Source organism: Coregonus clupeaformis, chromosome 18, assembly GCF_020615455.1.
Source record: "Coregonus clupeaformis isolate EN_2021a chromosome 18, ASM2061545v1, whole genome shotgun sequence".
NCBI lineage: Eukaryota > Metazoa > Chordata > Actinopteri > Salmoniformes > Salmonidae > Coregonus > Coregonus clupeaformis.
In genome coordinates, this window is record NC_059209.1 from 24,994,418 (window position 1) to 25,015,050 (window position 20,633).

General features: G+C 41.6%; 1 protein-coding gene across 1 annotated transcript; it reads right to left on the reverse strand.

The window, feature by feature from the left end:
* Positions 1-631: 631 nt before the first annotated feature.
* adra2b (adrenoceptor alpha 2B) lies at positions 632-5,478 on the reverse strand. The gene has a single exon (XM_041899701.2). It carries the CDS (start codon positions 4,129-4,131, stop codon positions 2,533-2,535), a length of 1,599 nt encoding a protein of 532 aa, XP_041755635.2. The 5' UTR covers positions 4,132-5,478; the 3' UTR covers positions 632-2,532.
* Positions 5,479-20,633: the final 15,155 nt, after the last annotated feature.

Consider the following 20,633-nt stretch of genomic DNA (forward strand, 5'->3'; position numbering starts at 1 on the left):
TGGTCCCAGCTGCCTTGAGATCATTGACAAGATCCTCCCGAGTAGTTCTGGGCTGATTCCTCACCATTCTCATGATCATTGCAACTCCATGAGGTGAGATCTTGCATGGAGCCCAAGGCCGAGGGAGATTGACAGTTATTTTGTGTTTCTTCCATTTGCTAATAATCGCACCAACTGTTGTCACCTTCTCACCAAGCTGCTTGGCAATGGTCTTGTAGCCCATTCCAGCCTTGTGTAGGTCTACAATCTTGTCCCTGATATCCTTGGAGAGCTCTTTGGTCTTGGCCATGTTGGAGAGTTTGAAATCTGATTGATTGATTGCTTCTGTGGACAGGTGTTTTATATACAGGTAACAAGCTGAGATTAGGAGCACTCCCTTTAAGAGTGTGCTCCTAATCTCAGCTCGTTAGCTGTATAAAACACCTGGGGGCAAGAAATCTTTCTGATTGAGAGGGGGTCAAATATTTATTTCCCTCATTAAAATGCAAATCAATTTATAACATTTTTGACATGCGTTTTTCTGGATTTTTTTGTTGTTATTCTGTCTCTCACTGTTCAAATAAACCTACCATTAAAATTATAGACTGATCATTTCTTTGTCAGTGGGCAAACGTACAAAATCAGCAGGGGATCAAATACTTTTTTCCCTTTAAATGTACAGACCCAATCCATGTTGATGTTGGTGGAACAAGGTAGACCAGTATGGGAAAAAAAAGTATGAAAATACTAACTGTAAGTCGCTCTGGATAAGATCGTTTGCTAAATGACTAAAATGTAAATGTAAAAAAATTGGAAACAGAGGTCACCCTGTGGTGTAATGCTATTGGAGGAGAGGTGGAGCTGTACCTTTAAGGCTCTCTGTGAGACACTTGGAATCCCAAATGGCACCCTATTACCTACATAGTGCACTGCTTTTGACTAGAGCCCTATGGGCCCTGATCAAAAGTAGTGCACTATAAAGGGAATAGGGTGTCATTTGGGATTTAGAGAGTGTGTTAAATGGTTTCTTCTCTTCATCTTCTTTTAGTCCACCTGCACTGACCCAGAGCTGGGCAGGTGGAAACAAATTCCTGATCCTTCTTATTGCATTCACCGATATATCCTTTGTTTTTCAGTGCAGATGAAGAAAAAGACAAGAGTAGAGGAACAAATAATGGACTATTGAGATGCACCCGCTGTCTTCACAGAGCCAGAGGCAAGGTATGTTTGTGGTACAAAGGTGTCTTTCAAAATATAGCCTAAGCCCCACATTACAGCAGTGGTGGGGATCAGTGTTTGAGAGGGAGTTGAACAGTAAAAGTATTGTTGTTGTCTCTCTCATGTGGATAACATCTCTACAGGAACGTATGCTATTCCTGAGGCAGGAAAAAAGTAACTATGTAGAAGTAAGTAGACAGGCGACCTGGGTCTTGTGTGTTCCTCATGGTTCTGCCCTCTGATAGAGGTACTTAAACAGGCTGACAGGTATTTGGGTTCATTCTCAGTCCTCTATCTCTCCAAAACAGGACAAGCCTATCATCTCCTTACGTTGTTCTGTTTTGTTTTTCAGACGGCTGATAAAAGGATATTGGTTTGTTTTAAAGAATGTTGTGTGTAGATCAGGAGTTCTCAGTGAGCAGTGGTGTATAGGGTTGCAAAATTCCAGGAACTTTCAATAAATTCCCTGGTTTTCCCATAATTCTGGATTTCCTGCTTATTCCATCCTGATTCTGGGAATCTTCCAACAGGGATTTCAGGAAAACAAGGGAATTTATTGAAAGTTTCCAGAATATTGCAACCCTAGTGGTATACTTCTGGACCCAAACGTTTCTCAATTTTAAATTAAACGGATTCTCCAGACAATATGAGTCAGTCAGACAGATTCTGATGAGAGTAGTGCTACACTGTCATTTTACAAGCAACAACATGTCCTTTATGTCACGAGTGACTAAAAAGCCAAAATGGCGTTTTCTTTCCCTCCTCTCTTCCTCCTCTCCATCCACTTTCTGTACATACTGTGTGATGCTCACACCTCAAAACATGCCTCCTACCTTTTAACAAAAGATCATAATCAGATTCGTACACAGTATTATTCTAAAGCCCCCCAGAGTAGAAGTCACGGAACATATATTGCACATGCTCTCCCCACACTATGTCCTTGCAATGGACCGTCACAATTCTCCAGGTAACAGCCGGACTTGTGCAGATATGCACCAAGGGACTAAAACAACAAGCCCTTAGACAGTTTCTTTCTTACACAAGGTATTTTTAACACTGTTGCGAGGTGAGCTTTTCTACAGCTATTCTGAGTCCGCATTCTATTTGGAAAGTCTGTAGCAGTTCACGATAGAATTGGCAGCCATTTGTAATGTCATCAAATAGAATCAAAAAATCAGTGAAATTTCTTGGAAAAGGACAGAATATTTGTGCTGTTTTGTACACCTTAAAGGGTTTAGAGGGGAGTGAAAAGAAGGGACTGACCTTACAGGTAATCTGTTTAAGGCCCCTTTACTAAAGGAAGGTTGTCGTTGGTGTCCTTACAAAGCATCCAGTCTAGAAGAAGGTGCCCTTGGTGTTCTTACAGAGGATCTTCTTGAAGGCCTTCCTGAAGTCCTGGTTGAAAATGGTGTATATGACGGGGTTCAGACAAGAGTTGCAGTAGCCGATCCAGAAGAAGAACTTGAAGAGGGGATCAGGGAGGGTGCAGGTTTCAGGACAGATGGCCTGCAGCGAGTAGGAGAAGAAGAAAGGGAACCAACAGACGACAAACACTCCGATCACCACGGCCAGGACGAACGTGAAGCGCTTCTCTCGGTTCACCATGGCTTTACGACGTGCCGCTCCTGGAGTGGTGTCTGGCTTAGACCTCCTCCCCGCCACCAGCCGAGCCCCCTTAGATGTGACAATCATGTCCCTGTACTTCTGGATGGTGGCAGGGGAGTGGATGCCGGGTGAACCCGCCATGCTAGGTGTGTTGACTCCCCTCCTCCCCCCTCCCTCGTGCTCCATGTCACTGTCAGAGCTGTTTGAGCTGTCCCCATTATTGTTATACTTCTTCCCCTTCTTCCCCTTTTTCCCCCCATCTTTGGGTTTGGCCGGGGCTGGTGGGGGGAGGGTGGAGGAGGGAGAGGGAGAGACTGAGGAGGGAGAGGGACCCAGGGGGGAGGTAGGAGGGGAGGTGGTGGTTGGGGTTGGAGCTAGGGATGGATCCGGAGGATGGAGGAGGTTATTGGGGGTGGGAGAGGAGGGGGTCTCTTTGGCCTGGTCCGGGGACAGTGATGGAGTAATAGCCAGGGTGGGTGGTCTGACGCTGGAAGTTTTGTGGGGAATAGCTGGGGTTTCCCCTCCTTCCTCCTTCCCGTTGGCTTGGATCCCCCGAGGGGTTTGACTTGGGGTGGCACAGCCCACCCCATCCTTCCTGGGCTCGCCTGGCGGGTTCTGTGTGCGCTGCTTGGCGATCTGGTAGATCCTCATGTAGACCAGGATCATGATGAGACAAGGGGCGAAGAAGGAGCCGACGGTGGAGTAGAGGATGTACCAGCGCTCGTCGTTCAGCTGGCACTGAGGCCCCCTCTCACTACCCTCACCGCCCGGCTCGCTCTTATTCAGCGACAGTAGAGGAGGAAAGGAGATGATGGCCGAGATGAGCCACACCACCACGATAGAGGCTTTGATACGCATGGGCGTGCGCTGGCGGGAGTAGGTAACCCGGCTGATGGACAGGTAACGGTCCAATGAGATGGCGCACAGGTGAGCTATAGAAGAAGTGCAGAACAGAACGTCCAGCGCCAGGTAGATCTCACACCACAGAGACTTGAAGTACCAGTAACCCAGCAGTTCATTGGCCAGGGAGAACGGGATGATGAGGGTCGCCACTAAAATGTCCGCAGCTGCTAGTGACACTAAAAACAGGTTCTGTGGTCCTCTGAGTGCGTGGCTGGTCAGGACGGCGATGATGACGAAGATGTTTCCCACGATGGTAAAGACTATCATGAGGGTGATGGCCGTAGCAAAGAGCGCTGTGGCTTCGGGGGAGTAAGGGGCCAGTTGCAGGGAAGAGACGCTCTGATTGCAGGGAAGAGATGAACCGCTGGTCGAGCTATTAGTGTCGCCCAGCCCCACTGAACATGCACTATCCAAAGGTGAAGCCATGACTAACAAGATGGATGGGGTTGATTAAAGTGATGAATAAAATGTTGTTGTAATAAATATGTTTGTTTTATAGTCCTTTAGGATGGCTGACGTAAAATGATATCCTAAAAAAGCAGTAATATAGCTGAGCTTGTTTATGTTGCTGTCAAAGGGTTCACTGAAAAGTTTAGGGAAAAAACATTAGCCTGTAACTTTTCATTCTACAGCCTATAAAAAGTCTTAATTTCGTGTTATCGCAGTTCATTCACCTTCTCCTCCCAATTTCATCCTCCAAGTCCATTCTAATAAGCCAAACGATAAACTATGCCCATGGAGTGCGCCAGGCTATACTGGTCAATGGTTTTCTATTCGAGTGCCCTGAATAAAGTAGAGCGCAATTATATTTCCCGTCGATCGGGGCTATGTAGAAAATTTACAGTATGAAAATAAAACTGCTCAAACAATTAAAAGTAGTCCAACACACAAAACAGAATGGATTGTAATCTCACAGCTGCTTGATTGTTTGGATATTTTAAAGAGGCAGAACGTTATGGCCGGGCGGTTACAGAAATAGCCTTTCAATCTAATTTTAGCCTATAATACAAGGCGACACAGGCGAAATTGGGAACAAGTTACAACCACTTTTCCCTGGGTATGATAGCCAACTTCAGATATCAGTGCGCGCGCCTTTTCTCCCTCAAATCCCCGCTGTCTCTTGGGAGACGCACACAGCAGGGCTATCTGAGCATATACAAGCTGTGTAGATAGGCTAATTTAAGAACAAATAAACCATCGTTATTCTAACAAATATGACATTATCTTCAATTAGCTTCAAGAAAACATTGGTTTGAACAGATTTAGCTCATACAATGGTTGAGCCTCCGCAGACTAACTGGCGTGTTACCAAAACATGTCCCTCACTTCATCGGCATAAACCTGGACATTATTCGAGCAAAATGTATTTCTTAAATAATAAGTTGTTTCTGAATGGCACTGTGAAGTTAGTCCTTTATGTCGTAACTTGTGCACGTCCTCAATATAGCCAAAAAACGTTCTGGAATTAATGAAAACAAAACCGTGTCCAACAGAATTCCAAGTTGCGCATTGAGTCCATCACCCAGAGCTGTTTCAGTTTCCTCGTGTTTCCTCGTTCCTAGACCTCATATCTCGGTTTGGTAGGAATGTGTGCGAGTGTTTGGTATATCCAAGCGCAGATGATGCGCAGTCATGCTTTGGCTGGCTCGTGGCCCCTAGTTCTGTCTCTCTATGTCAGGGTGTACACTGTACAGTATATATTCGCGCAGTGGTAGTCCTGAGTTCAGCTCCTCGCCGCCTCTCTCCTCGAGTTTATCAGTTTGTCTCACAGCAACGCGCGCATCTCCAGGAGTGAGCGTGACCGCGAGCCCCGGTCTAATAACGGGAGCGCCTCTCCTCTCCTCCTCGCGCTTCTCCAACCCGAGTGATGTCAGTACGGGCGTCATGAGACCATGCCATCTCTCTCTCTCTCTCTCTCTCTCTCTCTCTCTCTCTCTCTCTCTCTCTCTCTCTCTCTCTCTCTCTCTCTCTCTCTCTCTCTCTCTCTCTACCCACTAACACATTGTCCATCGGTACCCCGTTATATCTTTAATGTAAACCATTGTAGTAGAACCCGCAGGACGCATAGGTCTCCACACTCATTTATCTTTCTACAAAGACCTACAGAGTGAGTTTCTAACTCTATCACCACCACCAACATCATCACCATCATCACCACCAATCATCATCATCATCACCATCATCCTCATCCTCACCCCTGTTAAAATAAAGGTAAAAATAATAATAACATTATCATCATCATCATCATCATCATCATTAATAATCATCATCATTATAATCATCACCCTTCTCCTCCTGATCATGATTTCATTGTTGGTTCCATAATGGCCTATTGACTACTCAGCAAGATAAAACCTAATTGTATGCTACCATATATTCCCATAAATTAGCCTTTTGACCCCTGCGTGATGAAGACAAAACACTGTTGTTAGTGACATGGATCAATCAAATGCTAATAGTTCAATAGTGAAGAGAGTGGAAGCACATTAAACTGACACACATACAGAAGTGTGCATTGCAAGCTTGTCTCATAGACTAGACGCAACAAATGAAAATCCAGGACACTCAAATTAGTATAATATGGTACCTTTGGTATGGTTACATAAGACAGAAGGTTACTTAAGCCAAAGGTTGCATGTTCAAATCTCATCACAGACAACCTTAGCATTTTAGCTAATTAGAAAGGCTGCTGGTTCGAATCGCCGAGCCGATTAGGTGAAAAATATATCATTGTGCCCTTGAGCAAGGCACTTAACCCAAATTTCTCCTCTAAGTCATTCTGGACAGGTCTCCGCTAAGTACAATTTTAAAAAATGGTAATGTAAAAATGTAGCAACTTCTTACTACTTTTTAGCTACTTTGCAACTACTTAGCATGTTAGCTAACCCTAACCTTAACCTTTTAACCTAACCCTAACCTTAACCTTAACCCCTAACCCCTAGCGTAGCTAACGTTAGCCATTTAGCTAATGTTAGCGTTAGCCACCTAGCTAATGTTAGCCACAACAAATTGGAATTCGTAACATATCATTCGTAACAATTCGTAACATATCATACTAATTTGAGTGTACCGGATTTTTGTTTACTACACTCTAAAAAGAAAAGGTTTATGGAGTATCCTTTAGGGGTTCTTCAAATTGAAACTGTGGGGGAACCCCTATAAGTTCTTCGAAGAACCCTTTAAAAGGGTTCTTCGAATAACTCCTTTTAATGGATCCTCGAAGAACCCTTTGAAGAACCTTTTGGGGTACATTTTTTAACTACCCCCCCTCCCCTATTATTATTATTATTAACAATAATACGCATGACAATAAGAACAATAACACAATATTTTAGTTGTCAGTGTTTATTATAATTTTAGTGGCAAAGCAGAATAAAAAAATCAGAATATGAGGTAAATTCCCAGCAGAGCCCCAAGTCCTATGAGTATACCCTCTGGCCTGTTGATGTTAATGTGTTGATGTTCTGCGTATCCATAGCCAGAATGATTTTGCAGTGCATGGTGATCGAACAGGTTTCCTGTTATATTCATCAGAGGTGTAGGGAGGGTGAAGTCTGTGAATCCCAAAAAATGTAATTATACAGATGATTAACATAACACACAACAGTATTCATACTTTGGTTTTTGTGGTGAATGTGAATGAAAAAACCTATTTTGATAATTTCATACACATACCTTGTCCATAATGTAGAGGCCTGTTGGATATTCATCGAAGAGGTTAGGGAGGAGGATGGTAAATGGGATCTGCATAACATACCAAAACCAATTGACATACCTTTGTATGCCTCCTCCTCTGTATACCTGCAGAAACAAAAGTGAACAGTTCAGTCATCTGCACCCAAAACAGATAGCCTTCAACATATTCTTATAGCCTACATATTCTTACCTCTTTGTTGATTTGATATCCATTGAATTGTCAATTTTCTGTTTTAGAAAGATGTGCACAAATATGAAAAGATAGATGGTATCATCATAAAAAATATAAATTTAGACAAAATAAGGGACAAACCTTACCTTAAGTTGAGGAGGTCTTTACATTGTTCAGTTAAGTGCCTGCACCTGCTGTCCTTTCAAATTCAAATCCAAATGTTTCAGTTGGGCATTTAGGTTCCTGCAAGAACCCCCACCAACTAAGGAGGTTCCTCGATGAACCCCACTTCCTATGGGGGTTCTTGGAAGAACCTTTTGGGGGCAATTTTCAGTGCCAAGAACGCTAAGGTTCTTCAAAGAACTTTGAGGATCTTAGAAGAACCCTTGTTGAACCCCTAATTTTGAGAGTGTATGCTACATCTATCCCTGAGTCTAGATTGGTGCATTATTCAGGCTCACACACACACACAAACACAACTTTACCCTCTCACGACTCTACTCTATTTACACTACCTAAAATAATTGCTTTATGTTTTGATGTTCAATAATGACTAAAAAGAGTAAAATGTAACAAACCAACACCCACACAGAGGTGTGCATTTAACAGTGGATGTATAGGGGGAGTTAGTCACACACACAGTATGCCATGTTCTCATTAAGGGTGTCCACAGCTGGTGGGTGGTTGTCGTGAGGCCATAATGTTTGTTTCCCATTTTGCATCGCCCACACAATGTCAGTTAGGAGTGAGAAACCGACCATAGAATTAAAATCCTAACCAACTCATTCTGATTCCATGACCCCAACCACCAGCAAATAACCGCTTGCGTTCTGTTCAATGCCAAGCGTTCTAAATATAAAAAAGCACTTTTCGCAGGAGAGTGCTCTCCAATCAAGTGTTACCTGCGGTCGTGAGTGAACTACTACGGTTGGTAAAACAGTGAAAGTGGATTCAGGAGGTTATTCTACACAATATTCACCTCTCATACACCCACTCCAAATAAGTCTATTGGAAAATAACAACCCCACACACTCCAAACATATCATAAAGAAACATCTGTCACGCTTCACTGCACATTTTGTGTTACAGAGTGACGGAATGCACCGATTCCACGTTTCTCTGTTTCTCATTAAGAAAAAACTTGATTTTTGTCTTTGGGGTGAGGTTCGATGTGCAGTTACTGATGTTTGTCCCCCATGAGACACCATAGGAACAAAGCCAGTATCACTTCCTCAAAATAGTCAGAGTGAATCAAAGATAACTCAAGAAATCTGTAATCTAGCTAATTAGCTGTTTGGTGCAGTACTTCTCAAGTAAAAAAATGCACAACATGTTCTCTTACGTAAACAAGGTCCAATCCGCTGGCTGCTGGGCAGTCTGTTGCTGCGTTCACTCGCTTGTCGGAGCTTCCTATTTGCTAGCTGTGATGTTGGAAATACGACTTTGTTTCATTCATGTGCTTTTTGGTCGGAACAATTCTTCAACCAATACGATTTTAACTAGCTTGATAATCTAGCTAACGTTGGCTAGCTTGCTTAACATTGACTACAGTATATGATCAAAATAGCTACATTAGGCCCTAGGCCTACCCATATTGTTGTCATCTTTTGTTTGAAAAGTTAAAAGGTCAGTGGTGAAACGTCACAACTCGGCAAATCGAGCAACAACATTTTCACTGAGTTTCCCACTTGTAATTCTGACTTGAAGGGAATTTCAAGTGACACTTCCCAGTCGGAACTAGAAACTTCCGATAACTCCTATAGCACGTGAACGCAGTATGTCTCACTGTCTGTGTGTACTGAGGTAGGACTGGATAGAGTGCAATCCCTGCAGCTGTGTGTCCCGTGTTAGTGGGCAAGAGAGAATTGTCAAAATCAAAACCTTTAAGTAAGTCATGACGAACTCACTAACAAAACTGTTGGACGAGGCTGACTTTGTGAACAAAATTATCCTATTTACACTTTGTAGTCAATTTTGACACTAGAATAAATAGGCCATTTTCTATCAGATAAATTGTTTATCGCCTTCAGTTGCTCTTTAAGCTGAGGACATTATTTTGGGATTTGTGCTTTTGGAATAAACATTAGACTAGAGTCAAACTAGTCGAGGTCTGAGGTATCCTACTGCTCTCCCAGGAAGTACCAATGGATTCCTGTCACTGATTGGCCAGAATGCCCACTCACCTGGTGTCTCCCAGCTAGCACATAAGATTCTGAGAACCATATGTTTCTTAGAGCTTGGTGAGAGCGTATATGTCCAATGGTTATTTTGCATACAACCTTCCCAAAACTTTTTGGGAATGGTGCAGGATAGTTGCATGGCTTTGGAAAATTCTCAGCACATTTAAGGAACTTCACAATTTTGTATTTTTTTCTTGGTATTTCATTACTTTAACCAGAACTTTCCTAAAAGTTCAAACATGGTTACATTTCATTTCAATTTTGGTAATGTTCTAGGAACGTTTTCCAATTGGTTTGACATTGGGAATGTTCTCAAATAATTCTGAGAACGTTAACGAACAATGTTCTTCTGTGGAAATGTCAGTACTTCAGCATAACGTCTCCTCATGGTTCTATTTAAAATCATATTCTCACATTGTTACGAGAACGTTAAGAAACAACATTCTTCTGTGGGAATTTCAGGACTTCAGCATAACGTTTCTTACAGGTTTCCTCATGGTTCTATTTAAAGTAATGTTCTCAAATTGTTTCGAGAACGTTAAGGAAACTTTCCATAATAAACACAAGAATACTTTAGTAATGTTCAGAGAACGTTCTAAATATACATTCAGTTCTCAGCATCAACAAAACTCTCTCTATCCTCTATCTTGTTAAGTGTGTTCAGATGTGTTGGCCGAACCCACTAATTGGCTACACCTGATCTTAGTGAGTGCTCATTTCCTTTGAAATGTGGTCTGTTTGAATAGACTAAAATGAACAGCTTTGTATGAGTTAAAAAAACAAGGCATGCTAGCTCCATCCTGGTGGCGCAGTGGACTCATTCCATGGTTAGAGAAGAGAAGATCATAGGTTTGAAGCTCACTGACACCGTACCACAATGAAAAATTAATCTGTTTGCATGACTAATGCCTAAGCAAATTAAGTTCCATGTGTACTTGGAGTTCAAAACATTTAACACAAACTAAGCTAGCAGAGTTATTAAAATTCTTATTGAAACATTTTCTCAGAACGTTATTTAATTACCTTCAAATAACCTATAATTTACGTTCTCAGAACGTTAACAAAACCTCCCAGGAAAACGTTCAGGGAACCATAGTAAAACGTTCTCAGAACCTCCCTGCAACGTAAAAATGTATGTTTCCAGAACAGGCGAAAGTTTAAAAAATGTTATGTTTTACCGGTCAGGAAACGTATGGCTTCGTTCCCAGAACCCAGTGGTGTAGTGGAGGGTATACTCACTTTTTAATCCCAATGATGCGTATCAAAGTAGTGTTGTGCAGGTATATGGCGTATCAGTTAATAAGGCTGATAGAACAGATCAAAATGTTGATAAACTATTTTTTCTTCACATTTTAGGTGCAGCAAAGTGCACACCGTGGTAGGCGTATGTGCGAATGTTACAAAATGCGAGTGGTTTCATGGACAGAGATGGAAATGTCCATTAGAAATGTAGAAAGAGGGAAGATCTAAAGATGCAACAACTATCATGGATTGCTAATATGACTAGGATAATGCCTTTGGCTTCTAGACAATGAAATACATTTGAAAGAAAACCAATAGAACATATGAGGAAGTCTTTATAAATAATTGCCTCCACTTTTCTATGGTGGGATTTTGGCTATAGGCTACTTTGAAGCAAGGTAAGACATGCCTCATAATATGAAGTAAAACATCCAGGTTTCAAACAATTAAGGAACAGGAAAAATATAACGATGTTAATGAAAGGCCTAACCGTCTTCTGGTAGATGGAAAGGCTTTCCCAAAAACCTTCTCAATGAAATGTTAACTAGCTACAAAGTAGCCTACCTGGCAGAATGATATCATGATTATTTGCATCAATCCAGTGGCCATTTGTTTAGCTAAATCCATCTCATGTGCTGCAGAAACACTGCTAACCAAACAACAGTGCTAGGTGCCTGCCTGCACACTTGAATTAAAGGGTAACTACTCTAAAAAATACAAATGTCTTAGATTTGTCCCAGGCCTCAAAAGTGGTCTCCTGATGTGGACCTCCAATTTTTCTATTAAAAAAGTGTGACTTTGAGAGCAAAAATCTGATTTTAAAAAACAGAAACTTGTGAATTTCTGACTCAGTTGAGTCTCATTTATGTACTTGCACAGTACAGTTTGGGTTGGCCTGACTGTGAAAGACCAATATGGGATTTATCATTTTAGGTCATTGAGTGTGTCACTATTTCTCATAGAACTTTTGACACAGGGCGCCATTTGGGACATTTTTGGCAAAATTACAGTATACCCACTTCTCCAGGCACCACTACACCACTGCCAGAACAAATGAGATACCAAAAATATACGTTCCCACAACTTCCAAGGAACTAAATGTCTCAGGTCCGAATCAGTCCCTGATTAGAGGATAAAACCAGCTGTGCAGCAGTGCCGCAAATCTGTATTTTGACAGCACACCTTATGTATGTAATTACTAGTTGTTTTCATAAATTATTCATATCCCTTGACATATTCTACATTTTGTTGTGTTACAGCCTGAATTCAAAATGTATAAAATTGATTTTTTTTTCTCACCCATCTACACACAATACCCCATAATGACAAAGTGAAAACATGTTTTTAGACATTTTTGCAAATTTATTGAAAATGAAATACAGAAATATCTCATTTACATAGGTATTGACACCCCTGAGTCAATACATGTTAGAATCAACTTTGGCAGCGATTACAGCTGTGAGTCTTTCTGGGTAAGTATCTGAGAGCTTTCCACACCTGGATTGTACAATATTTGCCTATTATTCTTTTCAAAAATCTTCAAACTCTGTCAAATTGGTTGTTGATCATTGCTAGACAACCATCTTCAATTCTTCCCATAGATTTTCAAGCAGATTTAAGCATAGCCGTGGGAAGTAGGTGCTGCAGCACCCCCTGAAAAATCAGAAAATAATAATAATATAAATAAATAACAATGAACCAAATATTTTTTCACAAAAGTAGTGCACTTGGCCTTTAATAGTCCTGTATTAGCGGATCAGCCTGGTCTCAGAGCATTTCGTATTTTTCTGTACGTAAATCAGAGACACTCCATTTAGTATGATATGTTACGTTTGGTATCAAATCAAATTAAATTGTATTTGTCACATAAATAAAATATACACGATGAAATAACAATAATGAGGCTATATACAGGGGGTACCGGTACCTAGTCAATGTGCGGGGGTACAGGTTAGTTGAGGTAATTGCGGTAATATGTACAGTACATGTAGGTAGGGGTAAAGTGACTATGCATAGATAATAAACAGCAAGTAGCAGCAGCATAAAAAAGGGGGTCAATGAAAATAGTCCAGGTAGCCATTTGATCAACTGTTTAGCAGTCTTATGACTTAGGGGTTTAAGTTGTTAAGGATCCTTTTGGAAATAAACTTTGCGCTCCGGTACCGCTTGTCGTGCGGTAGCAAAGAGAACAGTCTATGACTTGGGTGGCTGGAGTCTTTGACAATTTTTAGGGCCTTCCTCTGACACCGCCTGATATAGAGGTCCTGGATGGCAGGAAGCCTGGCCCCAGTGATGTACTGGGCCGTACGCACTATCCTGTGTACCGCCTTGCAGTCGGATGCCGAGCAGTTTCCATACCAAGCGGTGATGCAACCAGTCAAGATGCTCTTGATGGTGCAGCTGTATAGGGCCTCCTGTAGCTCAGTTGGTAGAGCATGGCGCTTGCAACGCCGGGGTTGTGGGTTTGATTCCCACAGTATGAAAAATTTATGCACTCACTAAAACTGTAAGTCGCTCTGGTTAAGAGTGTCTGCTAAATGACTAAAATGTATAACTTTTTGAGGACCCATGCCAAATCTTTTCAGTCTCCTGAGGGGAAATAGGTCTTGTTGTGCCCTCTTCACGACTGTCTTGGTGTGTTTGGACCATGATTGTTTGTTAGTGATGTGGACACCATGGAACTTGAAGCTCTCGACCCACTCCACTTCGGCCCGTGTTATGGTTACAAAAAACAAATGGTTACTTAAGGCAAAAACAAAAGTAGTGTATAACGCAAACGTCTAGCAATGCAAAGGTTGCGAGTTCGAATCTCATCACGGACAACTTTAGCATTTTAGTTCATTAGCAACTTTTCAACTACTTACAAATGTTTAGCTACTTTGCAACTACTTAGCATGTTAGCTAACCCTTCCACTAACCCTAACCCTAACCTTAACCCTTTTAGCTAACCCTTCACCTAACCCTAATCTTAACCCTTTTAGCTAACCCTTCCCCTAAACCTAACCGTAACCTTAAACCTTTAACCTAACTCCTACATTTAACCCTAACCCCTAGCCTAGCCTAACCCTAATGTTAGCCACCTAGCTAGCATTCGTAAAATATCATACATTTAGCAAATTTGTAACATATCATACATACGTTTAGAAAATGCGTAACATATTGGACATTTTGCAAATTCATAACATATTACACTTTTTGCAAATTCATAACATATTGTACTTTTTACAAATTCATAACATATAATACGAATTGAAATTCGTAACATATCATACGAAATGGGTGATGGACATCCACAAATTAATACATACCATACGAAACGTAACATATCATACTATACTGAATATCATACATTTAGCAAATTCGTAACATATCATACATACGTTTAGAAAATGCGTAACATATTGGACGTTTTGCAAATTCATAACATATTACACTTTTTGCAAATTCATAACATATTGTACTTTTTTCAAATTCATAACATATAATACGAATTGAAATTCGTAACATATCATACGAAATGGGTGATGGACATCCACAAATTAATACATACCATACGAAACGTAACATATCATACTATACTGAACAAAAATACAAACACAACTTGCAAGAATTTCAACGATTTTACTGAGTTACAGTTCATATAAGGAAATCAGTGAATTTAAATAAATCCATTAGGCTCTAATCTATGGATTTCACATGACTGGGCAGGGGCGCAGCCATGGGTGGGCCTGGGAGGGCATAGGCCCACCCATTTGGGAGCCAGGCCCACCTACTGGGGAGCCAGGCCCAGTCAATCAGAATGAGTTTTTCCCCACAAAAGGGCTTTACTACAGACATAAATACTCCTCAGTTTCATCAGCTGTCCATGTGGCTGGTCTCAGATGATCCCGCAGGTGAGGAAGCCGGATGTGGAGGTCCTGGGCTGGCGTGGTTAAACGTGGTCTTCAGTTGTGAGGCCGATTGGACGTACTGACAAATTCTCTAAAACGACGTTGGAGGCGGCTTATGGTAGAGAAATGAACATTTAATTCTCTGGCAACAGCTCTGGTGGACAATCCTGCAGTCATGCCAATGACACGCTCCTTCAAAACTTCAGACACCTGTGGCAGTGACAAAACTGCACATTTTAGAGTGGCCTTTTATTGTTCCCAGCACAAGGTGCACCTGTGTAATGATCATGCTGTTTAATCAGCTTCTTGATATGCCACACCTGTCAGGTGGATGGATTATATTGGCAAAGGTGAAATGCTCACTAACAGGGATGTAAACAAATTTGTACATAACATTTTAGAGAAATACGTTTTTAGAGCATATGGAAAGTTTCTGGGATCTTTTATTTCAGCTCATGAAACATGTGTAAATGGAGTGTCTAGGATTTACGTACAGAATAATACAAAATGCTCTGAGACCAAGTTGAGTGGACCGATATAGCCATCTGCAGCGCCAGCACAGGCAAAAAGATTTGTCCAGGCCCCCTGGTACTCAGTAATGTGTTGCATTGGATTTGCCCCAAACATAACACTTTGTATTCAGGACATGAAGTTAATTGCTTTAGTGCCTTGTTGCAAACAGGATGCATGTTTTGGAATATTTTAATTCTGTACAGGCTTCCTTGTTTTCACTCTGTCAATTAGATTAGTATTGTGGAGTAACTACAATGTTGTTGATCCATCCTCAGTTTTCTATCACAACCATTAAACTCTGTAACTGTTTTAAATTCACCATTGGCCTCATGGTGAAATCCCTGAACAGTTTCCTTCCTCTCCGGCAACTGAGTTAGGAAGAAAGCCTGTATCTTTGTAGTGACTGGGTGCATTGATACACCATCCAAAGTGTAATTAATAACTTCATCATGCTCAAAGGGATATTCAATGTCTGCTTTTTTTTTTAACCCATCCACCAATAGGTGCCCTTCTTTGCGAGGCATTGGAAAACCTCCCTAGTCTATGTGGTTGAATCTGTGTTTGTAATTCACTTCTTGACTGAGGGACCAATAATTGTATGTTTGGGGTACAGAGATGAGGTAGTCATTCAAATATCATGTTAAACACTACTATTTTTGCACACACAGGTGAGTCCATGCAACTTATTATGTGACTTGTTATGCATATTTTTACTCCTGAACTTATTTAGGCTTGCCATAACAAAGGGGTTGAATAATTATTGACTCAAGACATTTCAACTTTTCATTTTTAATTAATTTGTAAAAATGTATAAAAATATAATTCCACTTTTACATTATGGGGTATTGTGTATATGGCAGTGACACAACATCTCAATGTAATCCATTTTAAATTTGAGCTGTAACACAACAGAATGTGGAAAAAGTCAAATTGTGTGACTACTTTCTGAAGGCACTATTATATAAACGTACATAGACAAACGTGCTTTCCAGTTTAGAAAGTATTTAATCTGTGTGAAAAACAGCAGGACTTGTTAAGCACATTTTTACTCCTGAACTTATTTAGGCTTGCCATAACGAAGGGGTTGAACACTTACTGACTGAAGACATTTCATCTTTTCATTTTTTATTAATTTGTAAACTTTGGAAAAACATAATTCCACTTTGACATTATGGGTTATTTATTATGTGTAGGCCAGTGACAAAACATCTACATTCAATCCATTTTAAATTCAGGTTGTAACACAACAAAATGTGGAAAAGTCAAGGGGTGTGAATTCTTTCTGAAGGCTATCTATATCATTTTTTTAAACAAAGGGTGACTGATTTCCTACCACTAAGAGCCTCATTCTATAACTTGATGGTTGGAATGGCTCAGAACAGCGTCTCCTAACCTTAACCCTAACCCTAACCCTCAATGATGGCTCACTCACTGGAGAAGAGGCTTTAGGGCCCCCTTGATGCAATTCTGAACTGCAGGTCTAGACCAGCCAGGTCACCCGTAATACAAGTCAGTATTCGATATCCATCCATGTCTGAGGATGTCGGGAGATGAAGTGGAAACTGGCTACTAGGGGCAACAGTGAGAACTGTTACCTTCATCTGTCTCTGATGCCAAAGGTTGCATGTTCAAATCCAGTGATTTTAAGCCTATCCCAAACCTTAACCCTTACCTTTTTTTTATTTTTTATTTCACCTTTATTTAACCAGGTAAGCCAGTTGAGAACAAGTTCTCATTTACAACTGCGACCTGGCCAAGATAAAGCAAAGCAGTGCGATAAAAACAACAACAACACAGAGTTACATATGGGATAAACAAAAACGTACAGTCAATAACACAATAGAAAAATAGAAAATCTATATGTAGTGTGTGCAAATGTAGTAAGTTATGGAGGTAAGGCAATAAATAGGCCATAGTGCAAAATAATTACAATTTAGTATTAACACTGGAGTGATAGATGTGCAGAAGATGATGTGCAAATAGAGATACTGGGGTGCAAATTAGCAAAATAAATAACAATATGGGGATGAGGTAGTTGGGTGGGCTATTTACAGATGGGCTGTGTACAGGTGCAGTGATCGGTAAGCTGCTCTGACAACTGATGCTTAAAGTTAGTGAGGGAGATACGTCTCCAGCTTCAGAGATTTTTGCAGTTCGTTCCAGTCATTGGCAGCCAAGAACTGGAAGGAATGGCAGCCAAAGGAGGTGTTGGCTTTGGGGATGACCAGTGAGATATACCTGCTGGAGCGCATACTACGGGTGGGTGTTGCTATGGTGACCAATGAGCTAAGATAAGGCAGGAATTTGCCTAGCAGTGATTTATAGATGACCTGGAGCCAGTGGGTTTGGCGACAAATATGTAGTGAGGGCCAGCCAACAAGAGCGCTCAGGTCACAATGGTGGGTAGCATAAGGAGCTTTGGTGACAAACGGATGGCACTGTGATAGACTACATCCAATTTGCTGAGTAGAGTGTTGGAGGCTATTTTGTAAATGACATCGCCGAAGTCAAGGATCGGTAGGATAGTCAGTTTTACGAGGGCACGTTTGGCAGCATGAGTGAAGGAGGCTTTGTTGCGAAATAAGAAGCCGATTCTAGATTTAACTTTGGATTGGAGATGCTTAATGTGAGTCTGGAAGGAGAGTTTACGGTCTAACCAGACACCTAGGTATTTGTAGTTGGGCGGGTGCAAGCAGCGTTCGATTGAAGAGCATGCATTTAGTTTTACTAGCGTTTAAGAGCAGTTGGAGGCTATGGAAGGAGTGTTGTATGGCATTGAAGCTTGTTTGGAGGTTTGTTAACACAGTGTAAAATGAATGGCCAGATGTATACAAAATGGTGTCGTCTGCGTAGAGGTGGATCTGAGAGTCACCAGCAGCAAGAGTGACATCATTGATATACACAGAGAATAGAGTCGGCCCGATAATTGAACCCTGTGGCACCCCCATAGAGACTGCCAGAGGTCCAGACAACAGGCCCTCCGATTTGACACATTGAACTCTATCTGAGAAGTAGTTGGTGAACCAGGCGAGGCAGTCATTTGAGAAACCAAAGCTATTTAATCTGCCAATAAGAATGCGGTGATTGACAGAGTCGAAACCCTTGGCCAGGTCGATGAAGACGGTTGCACAGTACTGTCTTTTATCGATCGCGGTTATAATATCGTTTAGGACCTTGAGCGTGACTGAGGTGCACCCATGACCAGCTCGGAAACCAGATTGCATAGCGGAGAAGGTACGGTGGGATTCGAAATGGTTGGCGATCTGTTTGTTAACTTACCTTTCATATACTTTCGAAAGGCAGGGCAGGATGGATATAGGTCTGTAACAGTTTGGATCTAGAGTGTCACCCCCTTTGAAGAGGGGGATGACTGCGGCAGCTTTTCAATCTCTGGTGATCTCAAACGGTACGAAAGAGAGATTGAACAGGCTAGTAATAGGGGTTGTGACAATTTCGGCGGCTAATTTTAGAAAGAAAGGGTCCAGATTGTCTAGCCCAGCTGATTTGTAGGGGTCCAGATTTTGCAGCTCTTTCAGAACATCAGCTATCTGAATTTGGGTGAAGGAGAAGTGGGGGCATGGGCAAGTTGCAGCGGAGGGTGCAGAGCTGTTGGCCGGGGTAGGGGTAGCCAGGTGGAAAGCATGGCCAGCCTTAACCATTCAGAGTTAATGCCTAACCTTAAGAATTTGGAGTTAATGCCTAAACTTTAACCCTAACCTTAAAAATGCAGAGATAATGCCTAAACTTAACCTTAAACACTTTGAATAACTTTGAAATTTGACGTTTGAGAAACATGGATGAATGTCTAATTCTGATGTGAGACTGTGAGAGCTGGTATCAGTATTCTCCTCTAATCAGGGACTGAGTAAGACCTGGGACACCAGTTGAATCTGGCAGTCCTCTGGACCTCAAGGCTTGCATTTGAGTACCCCTGGTTTAGGTGGATCACAGTGAAAGAAGGTCTCGGAGGGACCCATTAGTTTAGTGAGAAAGCCTGCCACTTTGTGTGCATATGTGGAAGAAACCTCAATTGAACCAAGGTGGGTAGGTGCTAGTGGTATGTCTTGCCTCTATGCATCACTCTAAGCAGTTACGTACACACACATGGATGGAGATTATTATTTATGCTCTAACCGAGAGGGAGAGAGAGAGAAAGAGAGAGAGAGAGAGAGAGAGAGAGAGAGACAGAGAGAGACAGAGAGAGACAGACAAAGAGAAAGAGAGAGAGAGAGAGGGGTGGGGGAGGGAAAAAGAGAGAGGGAGAGCAAGAGAGATTTACATTTTGCTTACACTGTGCAGGGTGAAATATTGGCAGGTCAATCATGGCCAATTCAATGTAACACATGCAGGTCTCGGAGGGACCTACATGTACAAATCTCTGTTTGTACCTAATCATTTCAGACAAAAGCACCTGTATGTGTGTATTTGTACTCGCATGTATTTGTGTGCAGGGGCGGCCTGTTCAATAGGGCGATATGGGCGACGCACTGCCAAACGGGAAAAGGAAGGGATTTTTTTTCTAATCAATTATATCACGGCAACAGTAGTTATCAGTGTTGTAATCTATACGTCTGATCTGCCACAGTGCCACACTGCCACTAAATGTCGAATCAGGCTAAAGTCGTGCTTCAAATGGCTCCCCCCCCTTTTGGGGCGATTTCAGTCAGGTTGAAAATCGCCCAGAAGTCTCTCATAGCCTCTAATGTAAAATCTATTTTTTTCAAATTTCAGAGCCTTCAATACAATCTCTATGGGTGTCTGAGGGCTTGCACTTCAGCGCTTTCGTCATACGTAACGTAACGTAACCATGAACGTAACTGAGAAAAGAGTGGATTGTGTCTTTGAAAGAAGTTCCTTTTTGTCGGCGAACAAATGAAGATAAATTGGCAACGAAACAATTAGGACCTCCCAGACCAAATTTAATAATTCAACAGGTTTCTACTAAAGGCGGAAAGTCCTACACCCGAGGATTTTCCAAAAATTGGTACGAATGGAAAAATAACATTGCCACTCAACTTGATGAGGGATACAGGCTAGCTGTCCGCCGCCACAACGATGAGGTTAGTGTTGATAATCACAAGTTTACTGGAGAACTGAGACCAAGTAGAGACTTTGGACAGGGTGGATATGGTATAATAAAGGCAGTTTATTCAGAGGTAAAGATATCTGGAATCGCGTGCACGGACCCGTTCGTCAAACTCTTAGGGAGCTATAAATTAAGCCCCATTACTTACC

What these genes read in the sequence shown, in the direction of transcription:
- adra2b (XM_041899701.2), bottom strand. Translation starts at nt 4,131, where the DNA reads ATGGCTTCACCTTTGGATAGTGCATGTTCAGTGGGGCTGGGCGACACT.